This window comes from Herpailurus yagouaroundi, unplaced genomic scaffold (genome assembly GCF_014898765.1).
Source record: "Herpailurus yagouaroundi ecotype Mexico unplaced genomic scaffold, PumYag 188, whole genome shotgun sequence".
Lineage (NCBI taxonomy): Eukaryota > Metazoa > Chordata > Mammalia > Carnivora > Felidae > Herpailurus > Herpailurus yagouaroundi.
The window spans coordinates 31706072-31727349 of record NW_024412419.1 but is presented as its reverse complement, the minus strand read 5'-3'; the positions used below and the strand labels follow the sequence as shown (position 1 = coordinate 31727349).

The window sequence follows — 21278 nt, the reverse complement described above, 5'->3', positions numbered from 1 at the left end:
GGGGGCGGCCTTGAGCCGGGGCCGCAGGCCGGGGGCGCGGGGAAGTCGGCGGCGCAGCGGCTGGGTGCTGGAGAGCTCCGGACGCGGCAGGGCGATCTGTCTGCTGGCGGGCACTCGCTGCCCTCTGTCTCAGAAAGGGAGGACGGAGTGGCTAGGGCTTTATGGGCTCCACGGAGGAGGAGGACGCGGAGCGCGTGGGGGGAGCAGACACCTCGCTGCCAGGTCGGAAAGCTCTCCAGACACCCTTCCAGGAGGGAACCGCAGTCCGCAGGCCAGGGCTGTGCCCCGGGGCTCGCGTTCCGGGGCTCCTCGGCCCCCGAACCCACTCCCGCCGGTTGCGCGTGGCTAGGATGCAAGTCCAGATTTAGTTGTTAAACTAGGCTTGTGAGCCGTTTACTAGTCACCCAGACGGTAGTGAGGCCCGATCAGACTGAAAGGTCTGTGGTGTGAAGTCACCTGATCCTTCGCTCCCCGGTTTTGCTGAATGTGAGCTCCTACTGTACGTGTACCAGGAGCGCCCCTGCCCCCTCCAAGACGCATTTGCTTTGGCAGCGGAGTGTTGTGTGTCCCTCTCCTAACACCCCTATTTTTAGGAGTTCGGCATTTGATCTTTTGCTGTGGTGTGAACCGAACGCCTGAAATCCTGATTGAGAATTTTGATAGTACTTAAAGGCATGAAGTTTTTCAAATGCTTATAAACAGTAAAAGCTTACGGTTAGGGAAGTATGGCCGGGGCATAGAGAAGATTTTATAAACTACACTAAACGTGAACTTGTGTTCTTCAGATTCCTCTTTCCACAATCTGATAAAGGTTTAGTGAGATGAGATGTAAAACATTTTGATAAGATGTTATCCATGAAGACACTTCAAGAGAAAAGTTTATGTGAACTATGTATTTCATCATTCATAGTAACCCTTGGACGTGGTGACCATATGTCAGAGGCGATGATAAACTTTAGAGTTTTGATACGGGATAAAGAACAGGAAATAAAGTTTATTTTATTATTGCCTGCCCAAAAAAGCACTTGACAGAACTGTTTACATAGAAAAACCAAAATACAACCAGAGAAGAAGGGTTTTGCTTTAGATCTCTTCTGGTTGGAATTCTCAAATAATTAGTTTTGGAATGCTGATGGATTGATTAATTTAGATCTTTTGGATCCTAGGGGTCTGTAGTGTGTGTGTGTGTGTGTGTGTGTGTGTAAGCTCTTGTGCTTTATATATATATATTTTTAAGGTGACCGTTTTAGATGTAGTTTCAGAGTGTTTTATGTACTTGCCTTATTAGGAGAAGCATAACTTTATGACTTAGTCATGGTGATGAACATTGTTTTTATTTTGTGGTACATTGGAAAGAGATGTGATTCTTAAGAGTTGATAAATAGGGCTCACTATTTATTAAATGTTCTGTCTGCTACTCAGAGGTGTTTGTGTGCTTTTTTCCTCCTACTCTGGAGGTAGCCCTTCACTTGGTAACGATACCTATCAAATGACTGCCTAAAACCTGCTAATTTGCTCTGAAGTCTCTCAATACTACATTAAAATCCAAAAAAAACTTCTTAAGATTTGTGTTTAAAGTCCTTGCAGACAGGCTGTGAATGAGTAGGGACTCATCTGTTTTTGACTTTGTAGAAGCAACTCTTTGTCTCCCTCTGCTTTCTGAATAAGTAAAGTTGAAGAACTGAGTTGGGGTGAGTCAGGTGCCACTCCAGTAGCTCAATCTTACGAAGGTGCTTTGTGTCTCTTAAGAGAAATGCTTACTCTCTTTAGGAATGTACAATCTTTATAAAGTACTTATGTACTCTTGTATTTTAATGGCTTTGTGGGATGATAGGAATCTGTGGATGTGATTAAATCTCCTTAGTAAGGTGTTTCAAAATTCCTGGAAATTCTTTATTTGGTGAAGAAAGATCTGCCTTACAGTTAAGAGGCATTTATTGTAGGGAAAATAAACTGTGAGTTAAAATGAGATTCTGGCCTTAAGTGTGTCCATTTGGGATTCGATTTTAGTTTGCCACTATGTTTTAACTTTAGGATAAAATTTTTGAATATTCACAAGTGAAAGTAACTTTCTTGAAATTGTTAGACCTTTTCCAAAATTGTGCTTTTTCCACCTGTCTAGTATTAAACAGTTGTTAAGAGTACCTGGAAAACTGTCACCTCGTTCCATGCTGGAGTTCAAGACATATTGTGAGAGGGACGCCTGGGTGGCTCAGTGGGTTAAGCGTCCCATTTCAGTTCAGGTCATCATGATCTCACGGTTCGTGGGTTCGAGCACCGCGTTGGGCTCTGTGCTGACAGCTCAGAGCCTGGAGCCTGATTCGGATTCTGTGTCTCCTCCTTCTCCCTCTGCCCCTCTCCTGCTCGCACTCTGTCTCTCAAAAATGAATAAATATTAAAAAAAAATTTTTTTTTAAATCACGATACTTTTTAGCAAGATGCATTAAAAAATTGTTTATGCTCGTTTCAAATACTTGTTTGACATGATTGTGAGCAAAGCCTTTTGGCAGGCTCTCAAAGTTAAGAGACAGAAATGTAAGGAATGGGAGTGGAAGTCAAACTTTTTTGTAACGGTGATTTATTGCTTTACAGAAGTTTTCTCTGGGGTGGCTACAGGGAAACCCCCCCTTTTTTTTTTCTTTAAAAAAATGTAATGGTATTCTGTGTAACCATTTTAGGGTTCTAAAATCCAGGTATGTTAACTTTCTTGGGCATTATTTAACTTAAGGAAGATAGATGTGAGTATTGAGTTGCTGAACTTGATCCCCCAATGAATTCATTACCCATGTTAAGTTTCTTCCTATCCTTTACTGTTCCCTATCACCTCTAGTACAGAAGAATGGTTGAGGGCTTTCTCTATAGCTTCAAAAGTGAGTAGTTGAAAAAACTCCACCAGTCTGAAAATATGGTGGCAATAGGATAATCCTTGATATTTTATAAAGTGCTTTAAACATCTTGCTTTGATCTTTTTTTTTTTCTTTCTTAAAATCTGCTTTTGAGAGATCCCATTGGAGGGAGTGATTTTGACTTGTCTACAGTCACAGAAACTACTCAGAGGCACTCTTACCCCTGTAGACTTGGAGGAGAGTATGGGTCTTTCTTCCTTGAAAATTATCACAGGCATAATTAGAAATGCCAGGGTAAAACTGTTGAATGATGTCTGAAATCATACTAATGATTTTTTTTTTTTAGTTTTATAGGCATTTAATAGCTTACCAGTTGATACAATAGGATTTTTTAATATGCAGAAAACATGAATAAATTTTGTTTTACGCAGTCTGAGAGCAACAACTCTTACTGTAAAACACAAGAGCAATATTATAAATTTTTTTTTTTCAGTGTTTATTTATTTTTGGGACAGAGAGAGAGACAGAGCATGAATGGGGGAGGGGCGGAGAGAGAGGGAGACACAGAATCGGAAACAGGCTCCAGGCTCTGAGCCATCAGCCCAGAGCCTGACGCGGGGCTCGAACTCACGGACCGCGAGATCGTGACCTGGCTGAAGTCGGACGCTTAATCGACTGCGCCACCCAGGCGCCCCAAGAGCAATATTATATACATTCCTTTAGTGATTTTTTTTTTTTTTAATTGTGTCAGTATCTTCAGTTAACGTTTACAATCTGGGAACTGTTTTCTCCAATCATCACCACCTCTGCAACATTCATATGAAATCAGTGCTTGCTTTCATGTCAGTGTCAGATCAACTTCTAACTTGAAGATTTTGTGTTTGTTTCTGTCATCTTCATAGTGAGCCTTAGGGATGCCTGAAGGATAGGCAGGACAAAAAGCAGTTGTGACTTGTAAATCCAGCTTGGCCCCCCCCCCCCCCCTACTGAAAATAAACAAACAAACAAACCCCAAAACCTTTTTCACCAATTTTGTACATGTCGTTTCTCTACCAGGAGATTCTTTTTTGCATCATCTAGATTAATTAAGACATTGGACTTATATACAGCTGGACAGAAAGAGTAACCATTTTAAGTGCCTTTTCCTTCAACAATTTTAACTTCAGTTGTTTAAGGATTGGGACAGTTAATGAGTAACGATAGAGCAAGTCACTAAGTGGAGTAGGAGATTTTAAAGTAGAAAGGGAAAAGGTAGAAAGAAGAATTCATAGAAAGAAGTAGAATTCACGAAGTAGAACAACTTTGCTTATTAAGTACATTGACAAATACAAAATATTCAGAAGTGCAAAGCCAAGATGACTATTTTACAAATGATTTTTCAAGTTATTGGTAATCCTATCTCTCTGTGTTTAGGTGTACATGTATTTGCTAAACTTAGGTAGATTTTTGTAAAATGTGTATTTAAGTAGCCACCCTCACTATCTACTGTGGGATAAATGGCTGTAGGTAGGCGGTTTTATGGGCAGGTGATATCTATTAGAAGGAATTGTTAAGTCATGAAAGACTTATTTATACATTCTCTATATTCCCAAGGAGATAGTGTACATTTTGACTAATTTGGGGTTTAGTTTTCTGACCAGTACAGGTAGGATCTAGGGGATGCCTGGGTAATGTACTATCTTAATAGAAATTATTCATACAAATTATATTTCTGTGACTGGCATCAAAATAACCAGTAACTCTAGTAACTTGTTGGTGAACTATGTAACTTTGAAAGAGCTTATCAAGGATCTATAGTACATTTCATCTTTTTATTGCATAATACTCTGTGGGGGTAATGTTTCTTTAATTACAGAGAAGCAAGATAGTGCAGTGGGAAAGAATGAGGAATCAAAAGCTGAGTGACATCACTTAAACTCTCTGAGCCTTGAAGCCCCGCACATACAGCAGTGATGATAATCCCATGATAGGGCTGTTGTGGGAACAAGTGAGATGACAGGTACAAGTGTTCTGTAACTTGTAAAGCTGTCTGTGTGTAAGAGACAGTAATGTACATGTAAGAATGTGCCAATTTGACTATGCTGTTATATAGATGTGTATAGTTGCAATCAGTCTCTTCTAATTTTTTTTTTCACTGCAATGTGGGCAAAGGTTTATTTTGAGCAAGGGTAGTGGGTGCATTTTTAACTTTATCTGTAAAATGCTGATAATGTGTTCATGATTAGGGGTATTGCAAGTATTAAATGTGATAAATGCTCTTAACCCACCGGCAAACATTCTGTTGATGGTAGTTATTACTATAATGTATAGTATTTAAGATGAGACTCTGAACTAAAAGTTAAGTTTCACAATAGGTGACTTGAAAGACCTTTGTTAGTTTTTATAAGATAAAAATATACATGCATATTTCTCAGCCGTCTTCATTTTAATAAACTTGCACTTTAGAGAATCAGTTAATCATATGGCAAAACAGTCTTCTGAAATTGTTAATTTTTTTTAAGATTATTTATTTTTTGGAGGTAGAGACAGTGTGAGCAGGGGAGAGGCAGAGATAGAGGGAGACACAGAACTCAAAGCAGGCTCCAGGAGCTAAGTTGTCATCACAGAGCCTGATGCGGGACTCGAACTCACAAACTGTTGAGATCATGACCTGAGCTGAAGTCGGGGGCTCAACCGACAGAGCCACCCAGGTGCCCCTGAAATTGTCTATTTCAATTATAAGATTCAGTATGAAGTAATTTCTTAGTTAAGGTCATGGCAGTTTCCAAGTGGAGTGCATTGACTTTTCAGACAGTAAATGTGTAGAATCTAACGGGTCCGTTATGCCCAAGAGTGCCTCAAGAATGATTGACTTGAGGGGCGCCTGGGTGGCGCAGTCGGTTAAGCGTCCGACTTCAGCCAGGTCACGATCTCGCGGTCCGTGAGTTCGAGCCCCGCGTCAGGCTCTGGGCTGATGGCTCAGAGCCTGGAGCCTGTTTCCGATTCTGTGTCTCCCTCTCTCTCTGCCCCTCCCCCGTTCATGCTCTGACTCTCTCTGTCCCAAAAATAAATAAACGTTGAAAAAAAAATTAAAAAAAAAAAAAGAATGATTGACTTGAAATTATACAAATTGTGAATCCCATTAAAAGCTTTTTTCCCCCTACATGTAATAATCATTTATAGTAGAGCCATGGATAGTGCTTAGGACATATTATTTTAACCAAAGACTTACTTTTGAATTCTATACACTTATGATCATCAGAATGGATTTAGAATGGAGGCTTTAATTTAGAATGGAGGTTTTAATGCTAGCTCTATAATAACATTTTTTCCTTCCTGGTGGGTAATATCTGCCCTAGTAAACTTAAGCAAATTTACAGGGTTTTTGTTTTTTGTTTTTTGATTGTTAAATAGTCTGTGAAGGCACTTTAGAAACTTTAAAGCCTTCTATAAAGAAACTTTTTAAAGGGGGTGAAATTGAAATGCTAAATGAGCTACTTTTTCATATTTGAATGAATGGGTTCATGAGATATTAAAAGTTGGATTAAATTCACTTTTATCAGAATGGGAAGGAGTTGATTTTTTTGAAGTAAGTTGTAGGGAAACTTTGACACGAAATCATCCTTCTTCTGAGATTTTTTTTTGAAGACCTTTGTTAATCACATCTTCAGAAATCGCTTTCTTTTCATCAGCCCTTTAATTTTAAAATAGATGTGTCAGTATGAACTGTGGAAATTTTGTTTAGAGTTGAGAGACTTTTTATTGCAGGAGAATGGCAGTGGCCTTGGGTATTGTTTATCAAATTCTGAAGTGTAGGCTAGAAGTTCTCAGAAAGGTTGAACAATGTTGTTGATGCCAAATGTCTTACAGTTAGATATTAAGATAGAAATGTACTGCATTTAAATTATAGCTGAACTTGTGATTGGTCAGAGCTTTTAATCTAATACAAGTCATGGATAATTTATACCTTGTAAAAGTTTTAATTTTTGTAAAATTTCAAAAGCAGTAAATCTTTATAGACTTTGGAAAATATAAATAAAATAAAAAAGAAGAAAATAAAAATAATATCAACTAGTGGTAAGTGATATGGGAAACAAAGGCAAAAGAAAAAATTAAATTTCCTTGCTACTTATAGCCCATTGACAAGTCTTTGAGACAGGCATAGTGACCTTCCTCTAGGAACTCAGCTGCCTCAATGATGACACTTTGCTAAGGGCAAAAGGCAATATTAGCTTAACATTATCCCGATCTCTAGGGTCCTAGAGGATTCTGTAAGTCTATTTTAACATATAAAAACTCCTTTGGAAACTTCTTTTATCTCTACCCCCCAAATACATGTCAGCAATCATCCTCCAAGTATATGGCCCACTGATATACATCTCAAGGATCTCGTGACTAAGGTTTTATTAGACAGTAATAAATGAACTTTTCCTAACAGTAGCTAGCCCCCTTAAGGTCCTGGAAACCTTGTTTCCAAAATTCCTTAGAGACTTGCAGTGTCCCTAAGCCCCCTCCTAACCTGAAGGTATGTAATCAGTCATCCATCACAACCCTAGTGCAGCTCTTTCTGCCCATGGAGCCCGTTCCATGCTTTAATAAAACCACCTTTTTGCACTCAAGAGGTCTTAAGATTCTTTGTTGGCCGTCGGCCCTGAACCCCAACATTTCTACATCCATAAGTACTGCTAACATTTTAGTGTACATCTTTTAGTATATATCCTTTTTGAATGCATAATTTAATTTTTCCTAAATTGGGATCTTACTGTAATTTTGTAATTTGCTTTTTCTTTAAAAAATATTTTTTTAATGTTTTATTTACTTTTGAGAGAGAGAGAGAGAGAGAGAGAGAGGGGCAGAGTACGAGCGGGGGAGGGGCAGAGAGAGAGGGAGACACAGAATCCGAAGCAGGCTCCAGGTTCTGAGCTGTCAGCACGGAGCCTGAAGCAGGGCTCGAACCCACGAGCTGTGAGATCATGACCTGAGCCGAAGTCGGACGCTTAACCGACTGAGCCACCCAGGTGCCCCTGTAATTCACTTTTTCATTCCATATTGTATTTCCTTGTGTGATTAAATAATCTTTACAACATGATTTTTAAAGTGGCATTAAAAATGGGGATTTTTTTGTGAACAATGCTGGCGAAACATCTTTGTAGATAAATTTTGACCTTAGGATATGGTTTTAAAAGTAGGTGGGTCAAACTACCTATACGTTTTCAAGATTGAAGACACATCAGCAAATCATTTGGAAAGGTTGTTACCATATATTCTGTGTTCATTTGGGTTAGGTTTGTACTTGTTTACAAATACTTCTGTTCACACGTGGATGTTGTTATTTAAAAATGAATGCCAACACATAGGTAAAAATGAGGACCTTACTGTTGCATTTGCATTTCATTGATTACAGTTGATCTTGAAATTTTAATATGGTAACAGTGTGTGAACTCAGAACTTTTTATTAATTGCATTTTTATAATCTTGGACCATCTCAGTGTTACTCTTACTATTTTGTAAAAGTCCTGTTGTGTATAAGAAATTCTTTTTCATATTTGCTTTTTAATTTTGTGGGGAAGGGGGTTGGCGAATAGTGTTTTTTTTTTTAAACGTTTAAAATGGCTCCATATGAATGCTTTTCTTAAATAAATCGGCAGCTTGTCACTTTACTGATGCTCGTCTCTTCTGAATCTTTAGGTATGCTAGAGGGTTTTCTTTTCTTTCTCTCTCTCTCTCTCTTTTTTTTTTTTTTTAACTGTTTTGAATTCTTCCTGAGATATTGTTTGTTTCTGACTCATTAATGACAGAGTATGTGCATCTGCTTTGGTGCCCATAGTGTGATAGAAGTTCCTAGCTTAGGAGCTGCGTTCATATTGTCCCACCACCAAGCTTCAACTTCCTGAACTAAAAGAAACCTACTTTGGAAGTTTTTAGATTAAAAGATAATGTCTTAAAAGCACTTGGCATATATTGACTATACAAAGAAAGTTATCACCCCTTCAGGATGAAGAGAGCCTGAAAGGGCTGGGACTTGTTTTCTTTTGGGAGAAAAGAGGGGGGGAGTAGGGCAGGCTGATAGAAGACCATTTTTAGACAAAGAACTAGCTTTTTTTCCCTTGATGCTATCAGTTGACATATTGAACACCTACCTTTTGAAAGGGCTTTTCAGTTGTGTGTAATGAGTACTGGTGTGGAAAAGTGTAGAACAGATCCCTGTTCTAAGCTTTCATGTAGTTGGGAGATCAGATAGATCTTATGCATATTTGTGAGTAAAGTTTATCATTAAGTTTATAATTTCAGAAGTAGGAACCCCTGTGTGTGAGGGTGGGCTTTGTCAGGCCTTGAGGAATGAGTGGGTCCTAGGAGGCCGAGTGTAGGATATCCTACTTGTTTGAAGATAGGCAGTATTTGGTAAGTTTTTTTTTTTTTTTTTACAAAATAGTTTAAGCACTTGTCTATTTCTAAGAATTTTTCTAAAAGGGATGCTTAAAAAGTATTTAAAAGCAATTAGATAGTGGTAGCTGAAAGATCAAATGGTGTCAGAGCATGTGTAATAAAAAAAGAATATGGGGCACCTGGGTGGCTCTGTTGGTTAAGTGTCTGACTTTGGCTCAGGTTGTGATCCCACAGTTCATGAGTTCAAGCCCTGCATTGGGCTCTGTGTTGACAGCTCAGAGCCTGGAGCCTGCTTCAGATTCTGTGTCTCCCTCTCTCTCTGCCCCTCCCCTGCTTGCACTCTGTCTCTCTCAAAAATAAATAAACATTAAAAAAGAGAGAATGTGGGCTGTTTTTATAGCCAAGTTGAGCAAAGAATTGATTTAACTAACTGGATAGTTCCTGGAAAAACTGTCTGAATAGCCCCAAATGTGACTTCTTAAAAACTATGGAGATATGTTTCCCTAACCCTATTTTTTAAAATTATTTATTTTTGTTTATTTTTTGAGAGAGTGCACAAGAGAACATGAACTGGGGAGAGGCAGAGAGAGAGAGGGAGAGAGAATCCCAAGCAGGCTCTGTGCTGACAACAGAGATCCCAACGTGGGACTCAGTCTCCTGAACTGTGAGATTCTGGTCCAAAATCAAGAGTCAGATGCTTAACTCACTGAGCCACCCACGTGCCCCACCCTGCTACCCCTGTTTTTGAGCCATGTGTATTTATCTACCACAAGAAACTCTGACATGTACTCTAAAAGTTGCCAAACTAGAGAAAGGATGAAAGGAGAATATATTGAGAACCTCTGACTTTCTTATTCCTTTTGTTTTTTTCAAATTAGTCACATTTATCTACTTAGAAGGATGTTTGTCTGTTTTGGCACTATTCCTTTCTTTTTACAGCTGTTCTCGTAGTAGGAATTTTGCCTGTATTGAGCCGAGTTTGGGATTTGAGTGTATACTTTTGTTTTTGTTTTTTGTTTGGTTGTTTGTTTGTTTTTAACTGCTCCTATAATGAGCCATCTGAGGTAGACAGTTGTGACAAAATGGAATGTAGCATCTTATTTCCAGAGTCTTGGCAGATACCTATTTGAGATTTGTCATAAAAACCTTATTCTAAATTTAAGCTTGGGTCCCTGTGTATGTATTTTAAGGACTCCTTTGCTAACTGGTTATCCCAAATTTCAGTCGCTTTTCTATGGATTTAATATCTTTTAACTTACTACTGAGTTAATTTTGGGGCCAGATTAAACTGTTTGCCCGAGTTAAGGAAACCTACTCTGGTTTTGATGGATTCCTGATCCCTGTGTTAGAAAACCTTAGAGTAACCGTTTCAAAATTACTTTTGGAAATGGAAATTTAGTGCACCATAGTTTTTTAAAGACTTATAAGAAAAGAATATGTTCCTTATAAAAATATGGAATAATTTAGTGTTATCAGTTGCCTAGTTCAGAGAAGGATGTTGAAGAACTGGCTAGCTCTTGCATTCATTGCTTTCTATTTTTACTGTCACCTTCTGACTTCGGGCTTCTCACCTTGTACTCTGGCTCTTCTAGTTGCTTAATATCTGATTTCCCTGTTTTTTTAGGTTCTCATTATACTTCTTACTCACTCATCACTTTTGGTTTATCTCTGCAACACAGCTTTGATCCTATCACTCCTCTGCTTCCAAATTTTCCATGGCTCTCAGGATGATGCCCAGTATTCTTACCCTAAACTTTTAAGGTTAGCCTTAATCTGCTTTTCAGGGCTCAGAGAGATGCAGCCTTCTCCAGGATGTCTTCATTGATACACTAGTTTAAATAATCGAACATGGCTCTTTCTTTATACTGTTCTTTTGCACTTATTTTGTCGGAGCCTTAAGAGTGAGGACCATTATCAGCAAATTGTATTTCTCAAGTATAGAGTATAATGCCTTGCTCTCTAATTACTACTAGCTTGAAGTGGGTAGGGTGGGGGACCTTTCTCACTTATTCATGACACACTGTGTACCATAAGAAACAATGAATTACACATTTATTTACATGTAACTGTATATGCATGTCTTACTGAAGATTGGCAAATACAGTTTTATTGCGTCTCATATTTTATTAAAAAAAATTTTTTTTAAGTTTATTTATTTTGAGAGAGAGAGAGAGAGAGAGGAGAGTGCTGAAGGGGCAGAGACAGAGGGAAAGAGGGAGAGAGAATCACAAGCAGGCTCTGCACCATCAGTGTGGAACCGGATGCAGTGCTTGAACTCATGAACCAGGAGATCATGACCTGGGTCAAAATGGAGTCGGATGCTTAACCAACTCAGCCACCCAGGTGTCCCTGCATCTCATCTTTTAAAAATCTGCAATTTAAAACTTGCCCTTCTAGAAAGCTTATGAAGAAAAAAAATTGTTTCCCACATGTTGGGGGATGGTATAAATGATTTGCTGACTGTATAAATGATTAAATTTTGACAAGGAAACTTTTGGGAAAAGGGAAAAATAGCTATATGCCAAGATTTGTTAATAAAGATGAGAAGTAAACCCCTTTTCCGTTTTTTTTTTTTTTAAACAAATTATATTTTTGGTAACTTTTTTTTCAGCTTTCTAGAAATCTTGAGCATGTAAGTATTCAGCTCTGTGTTTATTCAACAAACATGCTCATTTGGCATAGTTGGAAGATGATGAATTTGACGAAGACCTGAGTGTGTATCCAGATTTGATTACTTAGGAAATACGTGTCTTTGCAAATTGCTTAATGTGAGCCTCAGGGTCCTCCTTTATACAAACAAGGAAACTCCTAGCTTACCCAACAAAGTGATTTTGAGGATTAAAGAGATATTATGTACTTATGAATCCAGAGTAGACACTCTTAAGTATTTTCCTCTGTTCTCCAGTAAAAGGTACACCTAAAATACTTATTTTGTACATTACATTATTTCATAGAGTGGGAAAGTTATTAATAATGTTTTTACTTCTTTTCTCAGATATCTACTTCTTTCAGTTCTTTGCTCTAATAAATGTTTCCTCATTAGGGAAGCATTGCCTGGCCACTCTTGTACGAAGTAGCAACCCCTGTTTCCATTTCCCTTAACTTGCTTTATTTTTCTTTGTAGTGCTTGACACCAGCTGATGTCATGTATTTGTTTTCTATTTCTTCATCTTTAGGATGTAATAAACTAAGGGCAGGATTTTTTTTTTTTTTTAATTTTGTTCACTAGTGAATCTTACAATTCTTAGAACCATATTGTAGGTGTTCAGTGAATATTTGTTGAAGGGGTAAAGACTTAATGCACTCCCACTTCTAATCCTTTAACCCCCTGCATTAGAATTACCTTGGTGGTTGTTAGTGGGGGTGCTAGTAACAAATGTAGATTTCTGGACGCTGCTCCTGATCAGCTTAATCAACTCTGGAGGTGAGATCCAAGAGTGTATTCCAAGCAAGCCACCCAGGTGTTTCTTAAGCTTCAGTGTACATGGGACTCATTGTTTTATGGTGTAGCTTTGGCTAATTAAATATTGGCAGTATAACTCAGGCCCAGCTATAATTAAATTATGGATGGACTGACTATGCTATAGCAGTTATTTCCCCTGTTGATCTGTCAAGGGAGACTTGTTTTTCTGTAGTTTTGATTATTTTGGTTACTCTTATTATTTTTGTCCAGAACTCCAGTTTAATCTAGAACTTTAAGGATCTAGAAATTTCTTTCAAATATTAGATATATACAAGTCCACCTTCCCAAACAAAATCAAACCCTTTAAGCCCACACATAATCTGTACTTGTCATTTTTTACTCATGAGAACAGATGAACTGATATCAGGGATTTGTTTTAAGTGATAAACATTATTTAAAAATATGGGCTGTTTTTCAGTGTCCTTTCTATGACTATACATCACTGGGAACAATGATTTTTATAAACATTATCCTGTAACATTGAAAGGCAGTTGGTATAGAGGAAACAGCATGGGCTTAATTAAAGACCTAAATAGAAGTCTCAGTGTGTATACTTTTTACCTGTAGAATCTTGAATTTCTTTTTAAAAAACTTCTTTGTCCAGGGGCCACCTCGGTGGCTCAGTTGTCCAACTCTTGATCTCAGCTCAGGTCTTGATCTCAGGGTCGTGAGTTCATTTGACATTTTGGTTTTGAAGTTTATCCGTGTATACACACTTACATCATATTCGTTAATTTCAGTTTTTTTCTATTTCATGGTTTATTTATCTATGAATATTTAGATTGCTTCAAAAACATTTTTTTTTTTTTTGCAATTTCAAACAGTACTTCAGTGAACGAGAAACCTTGTTTTTCTTTTCCTGTGCACATGTGTAAGTGTTCCTCTAGCATATAAATAACTTCCCAGCGTGGAGCCTACTCAAAAAAAAAAAAAAGAAAAGAAAAAGCCCCCAAGCCCCAACTTCTTTGTCCACATTTCATCTCTCTGAAATGGGGATAATTGCTAAGTCTCAGGGTTGTTGAGAGGATTCCTGTCACAGTGCCTGGCCTCAAGTCATAGAGTCATTCGATAAGTATAAGTTCCTTTTTCTGTGGAAGTAAATTCTGAAGTAACTCAAAATACTTCATTGAAAACAGTTATAACCTATTTCAAACTTATAAAAATGATAGACAGGTGCCTGGGTGGCTCAGTTGGTTGTGTGTCCAACTCTTGATTTCTGCTTAGGTCATGATCCCAGCATCATGGGATCTGTGCTAAGCCTGGAGCCTGCTTGAGATTCTCCCTCTGCCTCTTTCCCCCACTTGCTCTCTTTCTCTCTTTCAAATAAATAAAGTTTTTAAAAATTATAGAAAAAATATTAAAGATGTCCAAATGCTCATTGCATAGATCTAATGCATTGTATATGCCCTAATTGTTTTGAATCGTTTTTAAAAATGTTTTTAAATTTATTTTTGAGAGAGACAGACAGAGCGTGAGCGGGGGAGAGGCAGAGAGAGAGGGAGACACAGAATCTAGAGCAGGCTCCAGGCTCTGAGCTGTCAGCGCAGAGCCTGATGCAGGGCTCGAACCCATGAGCTGTGAGGTCATGACCTGAGCTGAAGTCAGACACCTAACTGATTGAGCCACCCAGGTGCACCCATTTTTAGTTTTATTTATTTTTATTTAAACAAAAATCTTTTTTAAGTTTATTTATTTTGAGAGAGAGAGAAAGAGCATGAATGGAGTAGGGACAGAAAGAGAATTACCAAGCAGGCTCCGTGCTGTCAGCACAGAGCTCTATGTGGGGCTTGAACTCAGGAACCCTGAGATCATGACCTGAGCTGAGATCTAGAGTTTGATGCTTGGGGCACCTGGGTGGCTTGGTCTGTTAAGCAGCCTTCCTTCGTTTCTTCCTTCCTTCCACAGACACACACTTATCTTGAAGTTGGTATACATGTTTCCTGTTTTTTTAATAGTCCTATAACATATATGTATTTTTAAAATAAACAATATACAATACTGTGCTGTATTTAAAAATTTTTAGTAAGTGGCTTAAAGTATGTACTTGTGGTTTGATTTTTTATTTGACATTGGTTTTGAAGTTTATCCATGTATACACACTTAAATCTTATTAACTTCAGTTTTCTATTTCATGGTTTATTTATCTATGAATATTTAGATTGTTTCAAAAATTTTTTTTGCAATTTCAAACAGTTCTTCAGTGAACAATAAACCTTGTTTTTCTCTTCTTGTGCATATGTGTAAGAATTCCTCTAGCATATAAATAACTTCGGTAAACATTTTTTTCAGTATTTCGTACTCTAATTCTTTAACAACTGGGACCACAGAACAAAAGTGTATATCCCCCCCCCCCCCAAAAAAAAAGTACATAAGAACAGATGCGAGACTGTTGGGGGTGTCTTGGGTGAGATTTTCCACAAGACTTAACTTTAGAAGAAAATTGAGAAAAACCTTAGGACTTTAGGTTGCAGAACCTAAACAGAATTTTTCTAAATTTCTACGTTGTTGCTTAGAGTCCCCTGAGCCATTATTTATTCTAGCATCTCTTAAGTAGCTAACAAAATTGACTTCATAAACTGCAGCCTCATTTAAAATATCTAATTTAGGGGCGCCTGGGTGGCACAGTCGGTTAAGCGTCCGACTTCAGCCAGGTCACGATCTCGTGGTCTGTGGGTTCGAGCCCCGCATCAGGCTCTGGGCTGATGGCTCAGAGCCTGGAGCCTGTTTCCGATTCTGTGTCTCCCTCTCTCTCTGCCCCTCCCTCCCCTGTTCATGCTCTGTCTCTCTCTGTCCCAAAAATAAATAAACGTTGGAAAAAAAAAATTTTTTTTTTAAATAAAAAAAAATCTAATTTAAATTAACTTCAGTTGAAAAGTGTTTCTGATCTCAAAATATACTTATATTTAAGTGCTTAATATTTGGTTATAAGCTTTGGGGAAAAAACCTCGCATTTATATGTTTGTAGTCTGTTTTACATTTTTCTTAATCTAGATGAATTCATAAAAACATTTTTATGCCTCAGTATTCTTTAAATGGGAACAACAAAAATTCTGTGACATCAGTACTGGTTACTGTGGAAACAGTAGTTTTCAAGTGAAAAATAATATGTGAATCTTCTAAGAAAACAACTTTTGTTTCTCTCCTGATTTGACAGTAATTAAGGAAGGAGATGAATTACATTAGATACACTTTAAAAGCATTTTTAGCAAAATGATTAGCAAAACAGGCAGAGCTGGTGTGGGAAAGTATCTGATACCTGAAATTGTTAATAGATCTTCTGGGATCTTTGAAGTTTTTATTTTTGCAATTTGCATTCTGGTTCCCATTTTACATGACAGAAGTTAATAACTTTGTGAGTTCTTAATAATGCTATTTTATAGGAGCAAATAGTTAAAACGTTTTCTTGTAGGACCTGACTGGTTAATAGCTGCTTCTCTTTTTCAAAAAAACTATATTAGGGGCGCCTGGGTGACTCAGTTGGCTAAGTGTCCGACTTTGGCTCAGGTCATGATCTTCCGGTTTGTGCGTTCGAACCCCGCATCGGGCTCTGTGCTGACAGCTCAGAGTGTGGAGCCTATTCCGGATTCTGTCTCCCTTTCTATCTGCCCCTTCCCCGCTCACGCTCCGTCTCTGTATCTCTCAAAAATAAATAAACATTTAAAAAAAAAACTATATTAATGAAGTCCAAGTTTGTGTCAGTAATCTCATTCTGGGCTGCCTCTGTCTGGGGGAGAGGGAGGGAAGCCCAGCACTGTTTTAAAAAGCTCACCCAAGCTTTAAGAGACTCTTAAAAACTGAGAACAAACTGAGGGCTGATGGGGGGTGGGAGGGAGGGGAGGGTGGGTGATGGGTATTGAGGAGGGCACCTTTTGGGATGAACACTGGGTGTTGTATGGAAACCAATTTGACAATAAATTTCTAAAAAATAAATAAATAAATAAATAAATAGCTCACCCAGGTGACTGATGATGGCTCCAGACCAATAATTTTCAACCCCAGCTATATATCATGTCAGCATATTAAAACATTTTCTGCACTTGTATTTTTAAAGTAGGGATATCTACGTTCACTGCCTTATTTCACTGTTTCTAGAACCCTCAGTGGCTAGGCTGGAGGTTAGTTACATCAGAATAATAGCAGTCTCCCAGGAAGAATACAGGATTATAGTTTGGCTTGAAAATTTTTCTCCTTCTGTGAAAACTTTAACATAGGTAGAAACTACAAAATAAAATTAGTTTACATATTAACACCTGTAAAATACGGTGATCCTTGGTACTTCATTAGGTTCTGAGATGTTGGTATCACTTTGGAATTAGAAATATGCGGTTTCAGGCTCCACTCCAGATTTACTGAATCAGAATTTGCATTTTAACGAGATCCTCAAGTGATTCATATGCATGTTAAAGTTTGAGAAGCCCTGCTGGAGAGGAAAAACACTAATAAGACCTGGCCCAGTTCTCCCTGCAAACAGAAGTCTAGTCCTGTGTTTTCCTTACCTGTAAAATGAGTGAATTTGGCTGCCTAATCTCTAAAACCCCTGTGAGTGATATATTAGATGTAATGTTAAGTAGTGAGGCTAATTTTTAGCCATAGGTACTAGAACTTGAATGTCCTTATGTATCTTCTAGACCTGTATTCTAGAAAGCATACGTATAATCTGTTGATGCTTAAAATACTTGTAGGATTAAAAAAAAAAGCCCTTCCTTCCTCCCCAGTATGAACAGCTGTCTTGAGTTCTTTAAGAAAATAACCATTAGTAATTTCCTAATACCTTTTTGTTTTCTTTTTTTTATTTTGAATTTTATTTTTTTTTCAATATATGAAGTTTATTGTCAAATTGGTTTCCATACAACACCCAGTGCTCATCCCAAAAGGTGCCCTCCTCAATACCCATATACCTTTTTGTTTTCTAACCAAAATATTTTGGCATGATGAGGTAGTGGATTCACAGGAATTCATTTACAGAGGAGTACGTTTTTCACCATTGGAGACAATCAAAATTATATTTTCCAGCTCCTGAATTCAGGTCAAGAGAAAACATTTTAAATTGAATTTGAGCAATGTCAGAATTATTGGACAGCTCTAATTTTTTTTAATTTTTTATTAAAAAATTTTTTTTAACATTTATTTATTTTTGAGAGAGAGGGAGAGACAGAGAACCAATGGGGCAGGGGCAGAGAGAGAGGGAGACACAGAATCCGAAGTAGTCTCCAGGCTCTGAGCTGTTGGCACAGAGCCTGACCAGGGGCTCGAACTCACAAACCATGAGATCATGACCTGAGTGGAAGTCGGCTGCTTAACCGACTGAGCCACCCAGGCACCCCTGGACAGCTCTAATTTTTCATCACATTGGAGTATAACCTTCATGGGCAATATTCCTTGATGGGGACAATACTAATTAGAATATTTTTGTTCTGGAAAATGATTAATAAGTTGGTTGTACTGTTTTATCCTCTCATTTAATAAATGAAAGTGCTAAGGGGAATAGGCTGCATGTGATTTTTTTCAAAATCTGCCATACTGAAATTATTTACATAAAATTCACTGAGTTTTGAGTACCTTTTGATGAGTTTCGATGAATGCATAGTTTTGTAACCACCATCACCACCACCACAATCATGATATAGAACATTTCCATCATCTGAAAATGTTCCCTTGTACCCCATTATAGTTGTCTTAACTTGGGATGCTATAACAAATTAGCATAGACTGGGCATCTTAAGCAGACATTTATTTTTCAGTTATGAAGGCTGGGAAGCCCAAGATCAAGGTGCCAGCTGATTTGGTTTCAGTCCTCCTTTCTGGTTTGCAGATGGCTGTCTTGTGTGTCCTCACAGGTGGAGAAAGAGGTTCTCTCTCTCAAGTCTCTTACTAATCGCGTACATGAGGGCTCTACCCCCGGGATCTTATTACCCCCCCTCAACAGGCCCCACGTCCAGATACCATCACATTGGGGATTAGGGCTTCAACATATGAATTTGGGGGACCCACATTCAGTTTGTAGCAGTAGTCAGTTTCTCTTCCCCTACTGTCAGCTCTTGGTAGTTAGTGATCTGCTTTCTGTTACTGTAGTTTTACTTTTTCTAGAATTTCATGTATGTAGACTCAGTATGGCATTTTGTGTGTGGCTCCCTTCACTTAGTATATAGCTTTTTAGATTTATTGTGTATTTCAGTAATTGTGTATTTCAGTAATTCATTTCTTTTCCTTTTTTCTTTTCTTTTTTTTTTTTTTTAAACATTTATTCACCTTTGAGAGACAGAGACAGAGCGTGAGCAGGGGAGGGACAGAGAGAGAGGGAGATACAGAATCAGAAGCAGGCTCCAGGCTCTGAGCTGTTAGGACAGTACCCAACAGGGGGCTCGAACCCATGAACCGCGAGACCATGACCTGAGTCAAAGTCAGACACTTAACTGAGCCACCCAGGTGCCCCCATTTCTTTTCCTTTCTAAGTAATAGTCCATTGTATGAATTTAACACAATTTATGCATTCTCCGGTAAATGGATATTTGGGTGGTTTCCAGTATATGGTCATTATGAATAAAGCTACTATGAACATTCATTTTCAGGTTTTTTTGTCATAATGTTTTAATTTCTCTTTTAAGTACCTAGGGGTGTGATTGATGGTTGTATGGTAAATATGTTTAACTGGGGCTCCTGGCTGGCTCAGTCAATGGAACACGTGACTCTTGATCTCGAGGTCGTGAGTTCAAGCCCCACATTGGGCATAGAGATTTTTGGGGGGAAAAATGTTTAACTTTCTATACGGTATTACCAAAAAGTTTTTCAAAGTGGTTGTATCATTTTGTACTCTTTTTTTTTTTTTAACCTTTATTCATTTTTGAGAGACAGAGTGCAAGCAGGGGTGGAGCAGAGAGAGAAGAAGACACAGAATCTGAAGCAGGCTCCAGGCACTGAGCTATCAGCACAGAGCCTGATGCGGGGCTCAAACCCACGAACCGAGAGATCATGCCCTGAGCCTAAATCAAAAGTTGGACGCTTAACTGAGCCACCCAGACGCCCCTAGCATCTTTATTTTCTTACAACAAATTCCTACAAATAGGTTTGCCATGGTATGAACTCTTTAAGGCTTTAAAAAATACGTGCTAGAATAAACTTCTGAATACTTGGATACTGTTTTCATATGGTTGTAGGGTGTAAATGTTGAGGGCAGGTGCCAGACACCAAAACATTGCTTTTGTCAAACTGCTAATTTTTGTAAATAGACTGAGTAGACTGAATGCAGGCTACTTTCCATAAGAATTTGTTTCAAGTTTTTAGTTGGAATGTGAATAACTTATACTTTCATTGCTTTTGAGTAACTATACTTTCATTGCTTTTGAGAAGTGAATTACTCCTTACTTGGTTCTCTCTCTACAAATTTAATTTTGGGCTGAAATAATGTAACGTTAGTAACATTTTATTGTAATGCAGATTTCTAGCATTTTTATATTGCCTTAGTGTGTAATTATGCCTGAAGTTTGCAGACGGATCTAGGTCAGTTCTGAAGTGTAAATTTTGCTGTTGGAATGTATACTGACTGTATGAATTTGGCAGATTTAAGATCAGTGTGTTTAAAGAGCAATCAAAAAGACAAATGTCTTTTTTTATATATAGACTTCTTTTTTTAGAGCAATTCATAGCAAAATTGAGTGGAAAATACAGAGTGCATATCACCCCCTGTCCCCACACACCAACCAACAGCTGCCCTGCTCCACACCAGAGTGGCACCTTTGTTACAACTGATGAATCTTCACTGACACATCATTATTCCCCAAAGTCCACAGTTTTCATTAGGCTTCATTTATGGGGTTGTATATTCTGTAGGTTTTGACATATGTATGATGCCTTGCGTCTATCTCTGTAGCATCAGGGAGAATAGTTTAACTGCCGTCAAAATCCTTGTGCTCCACCTGGTCGTGTCTCCTCCCCCCCAACCCCTAGCAACCACTGATCTTTTTTTCACTTAGACAAGTGTCTTTTTGTAGGCCTTGTGGCAAATAGGTTAAGTATACTTAGTGTTAAGTATGGGGAAATAGCTGAGGAACAGTTGATCTGCTGTAGGTATCTTTCAGCTTTGACCTTGAAAGATGCATTAGGCGGTAGAGTGGGGGAGAACTGACTTGAAACAGTGAATCAGGAAAATTTATTGGATGGTCGAAGTCTACTTCAGTCATTTTTTGGCATTGAAAAATGGAAATAAAATCACTATTCTCTGCCTAGCATTTAACTTCAATTTAAAATCTTAGAGCAATGCTAAATTTAAAAAGATTTCCAGTTGTAGGTAATCACTGAATGTTAATGTTTACAGGTAGTCTGATGAAATGTACAATTCTTTTTTTTTTTTAATTTTTTTCTTTTTAACGTTTATTTTTGAGACACAGAGAGACACAGCATGAACGGGGGAGGGTCAGAGAGAGGGAGACACAGAATCTGAAACAGGCTCCAGTCTCCGAGCTGTCAGCACAGAGCCCGATGCGGGGCTCAAACTCACGGACCACGAGATCATGACCTGAGCCGAAGTCGGCCGCCCAACCGACTGAGCCACCCAGGCACCCTGAAATGTACAATTCTTGTATTTAGTTGCTTATATCAGTGTTTGA

At 38.2% G+C, this 21278-nt stretch overlaps 1 protein-coding gene across 5 annotated transcripts in view; it reads left to right on the top strand.

Annotated features, from left to right (window-relative positions):
• ATL2 (atlastin GTPase 2) overlaps positions 1–21278 on the top strand; it is a 60271-nt gene that overhangs the window by 773 nt on the left and 38220 nt on the right. Inside the window, exon 1 of one of the 5 annotated variants that reach the window (XM_040496557.1) lies at positions 63–222. The exons of the other annotated variants lie outside the window; for them this stretch is intronic. Within the exon in view, the coding sequence (XP_040352491.1) occupies positions 162–222 (61 nt within the window). The 5' untranslated portion in view covers positions 63–161. Of the gene's footprint in view, positions 1–62; positions 223–21278 lie in introns of those variants that run through there. 5 annotated transcript variants of the gene reach the window in all.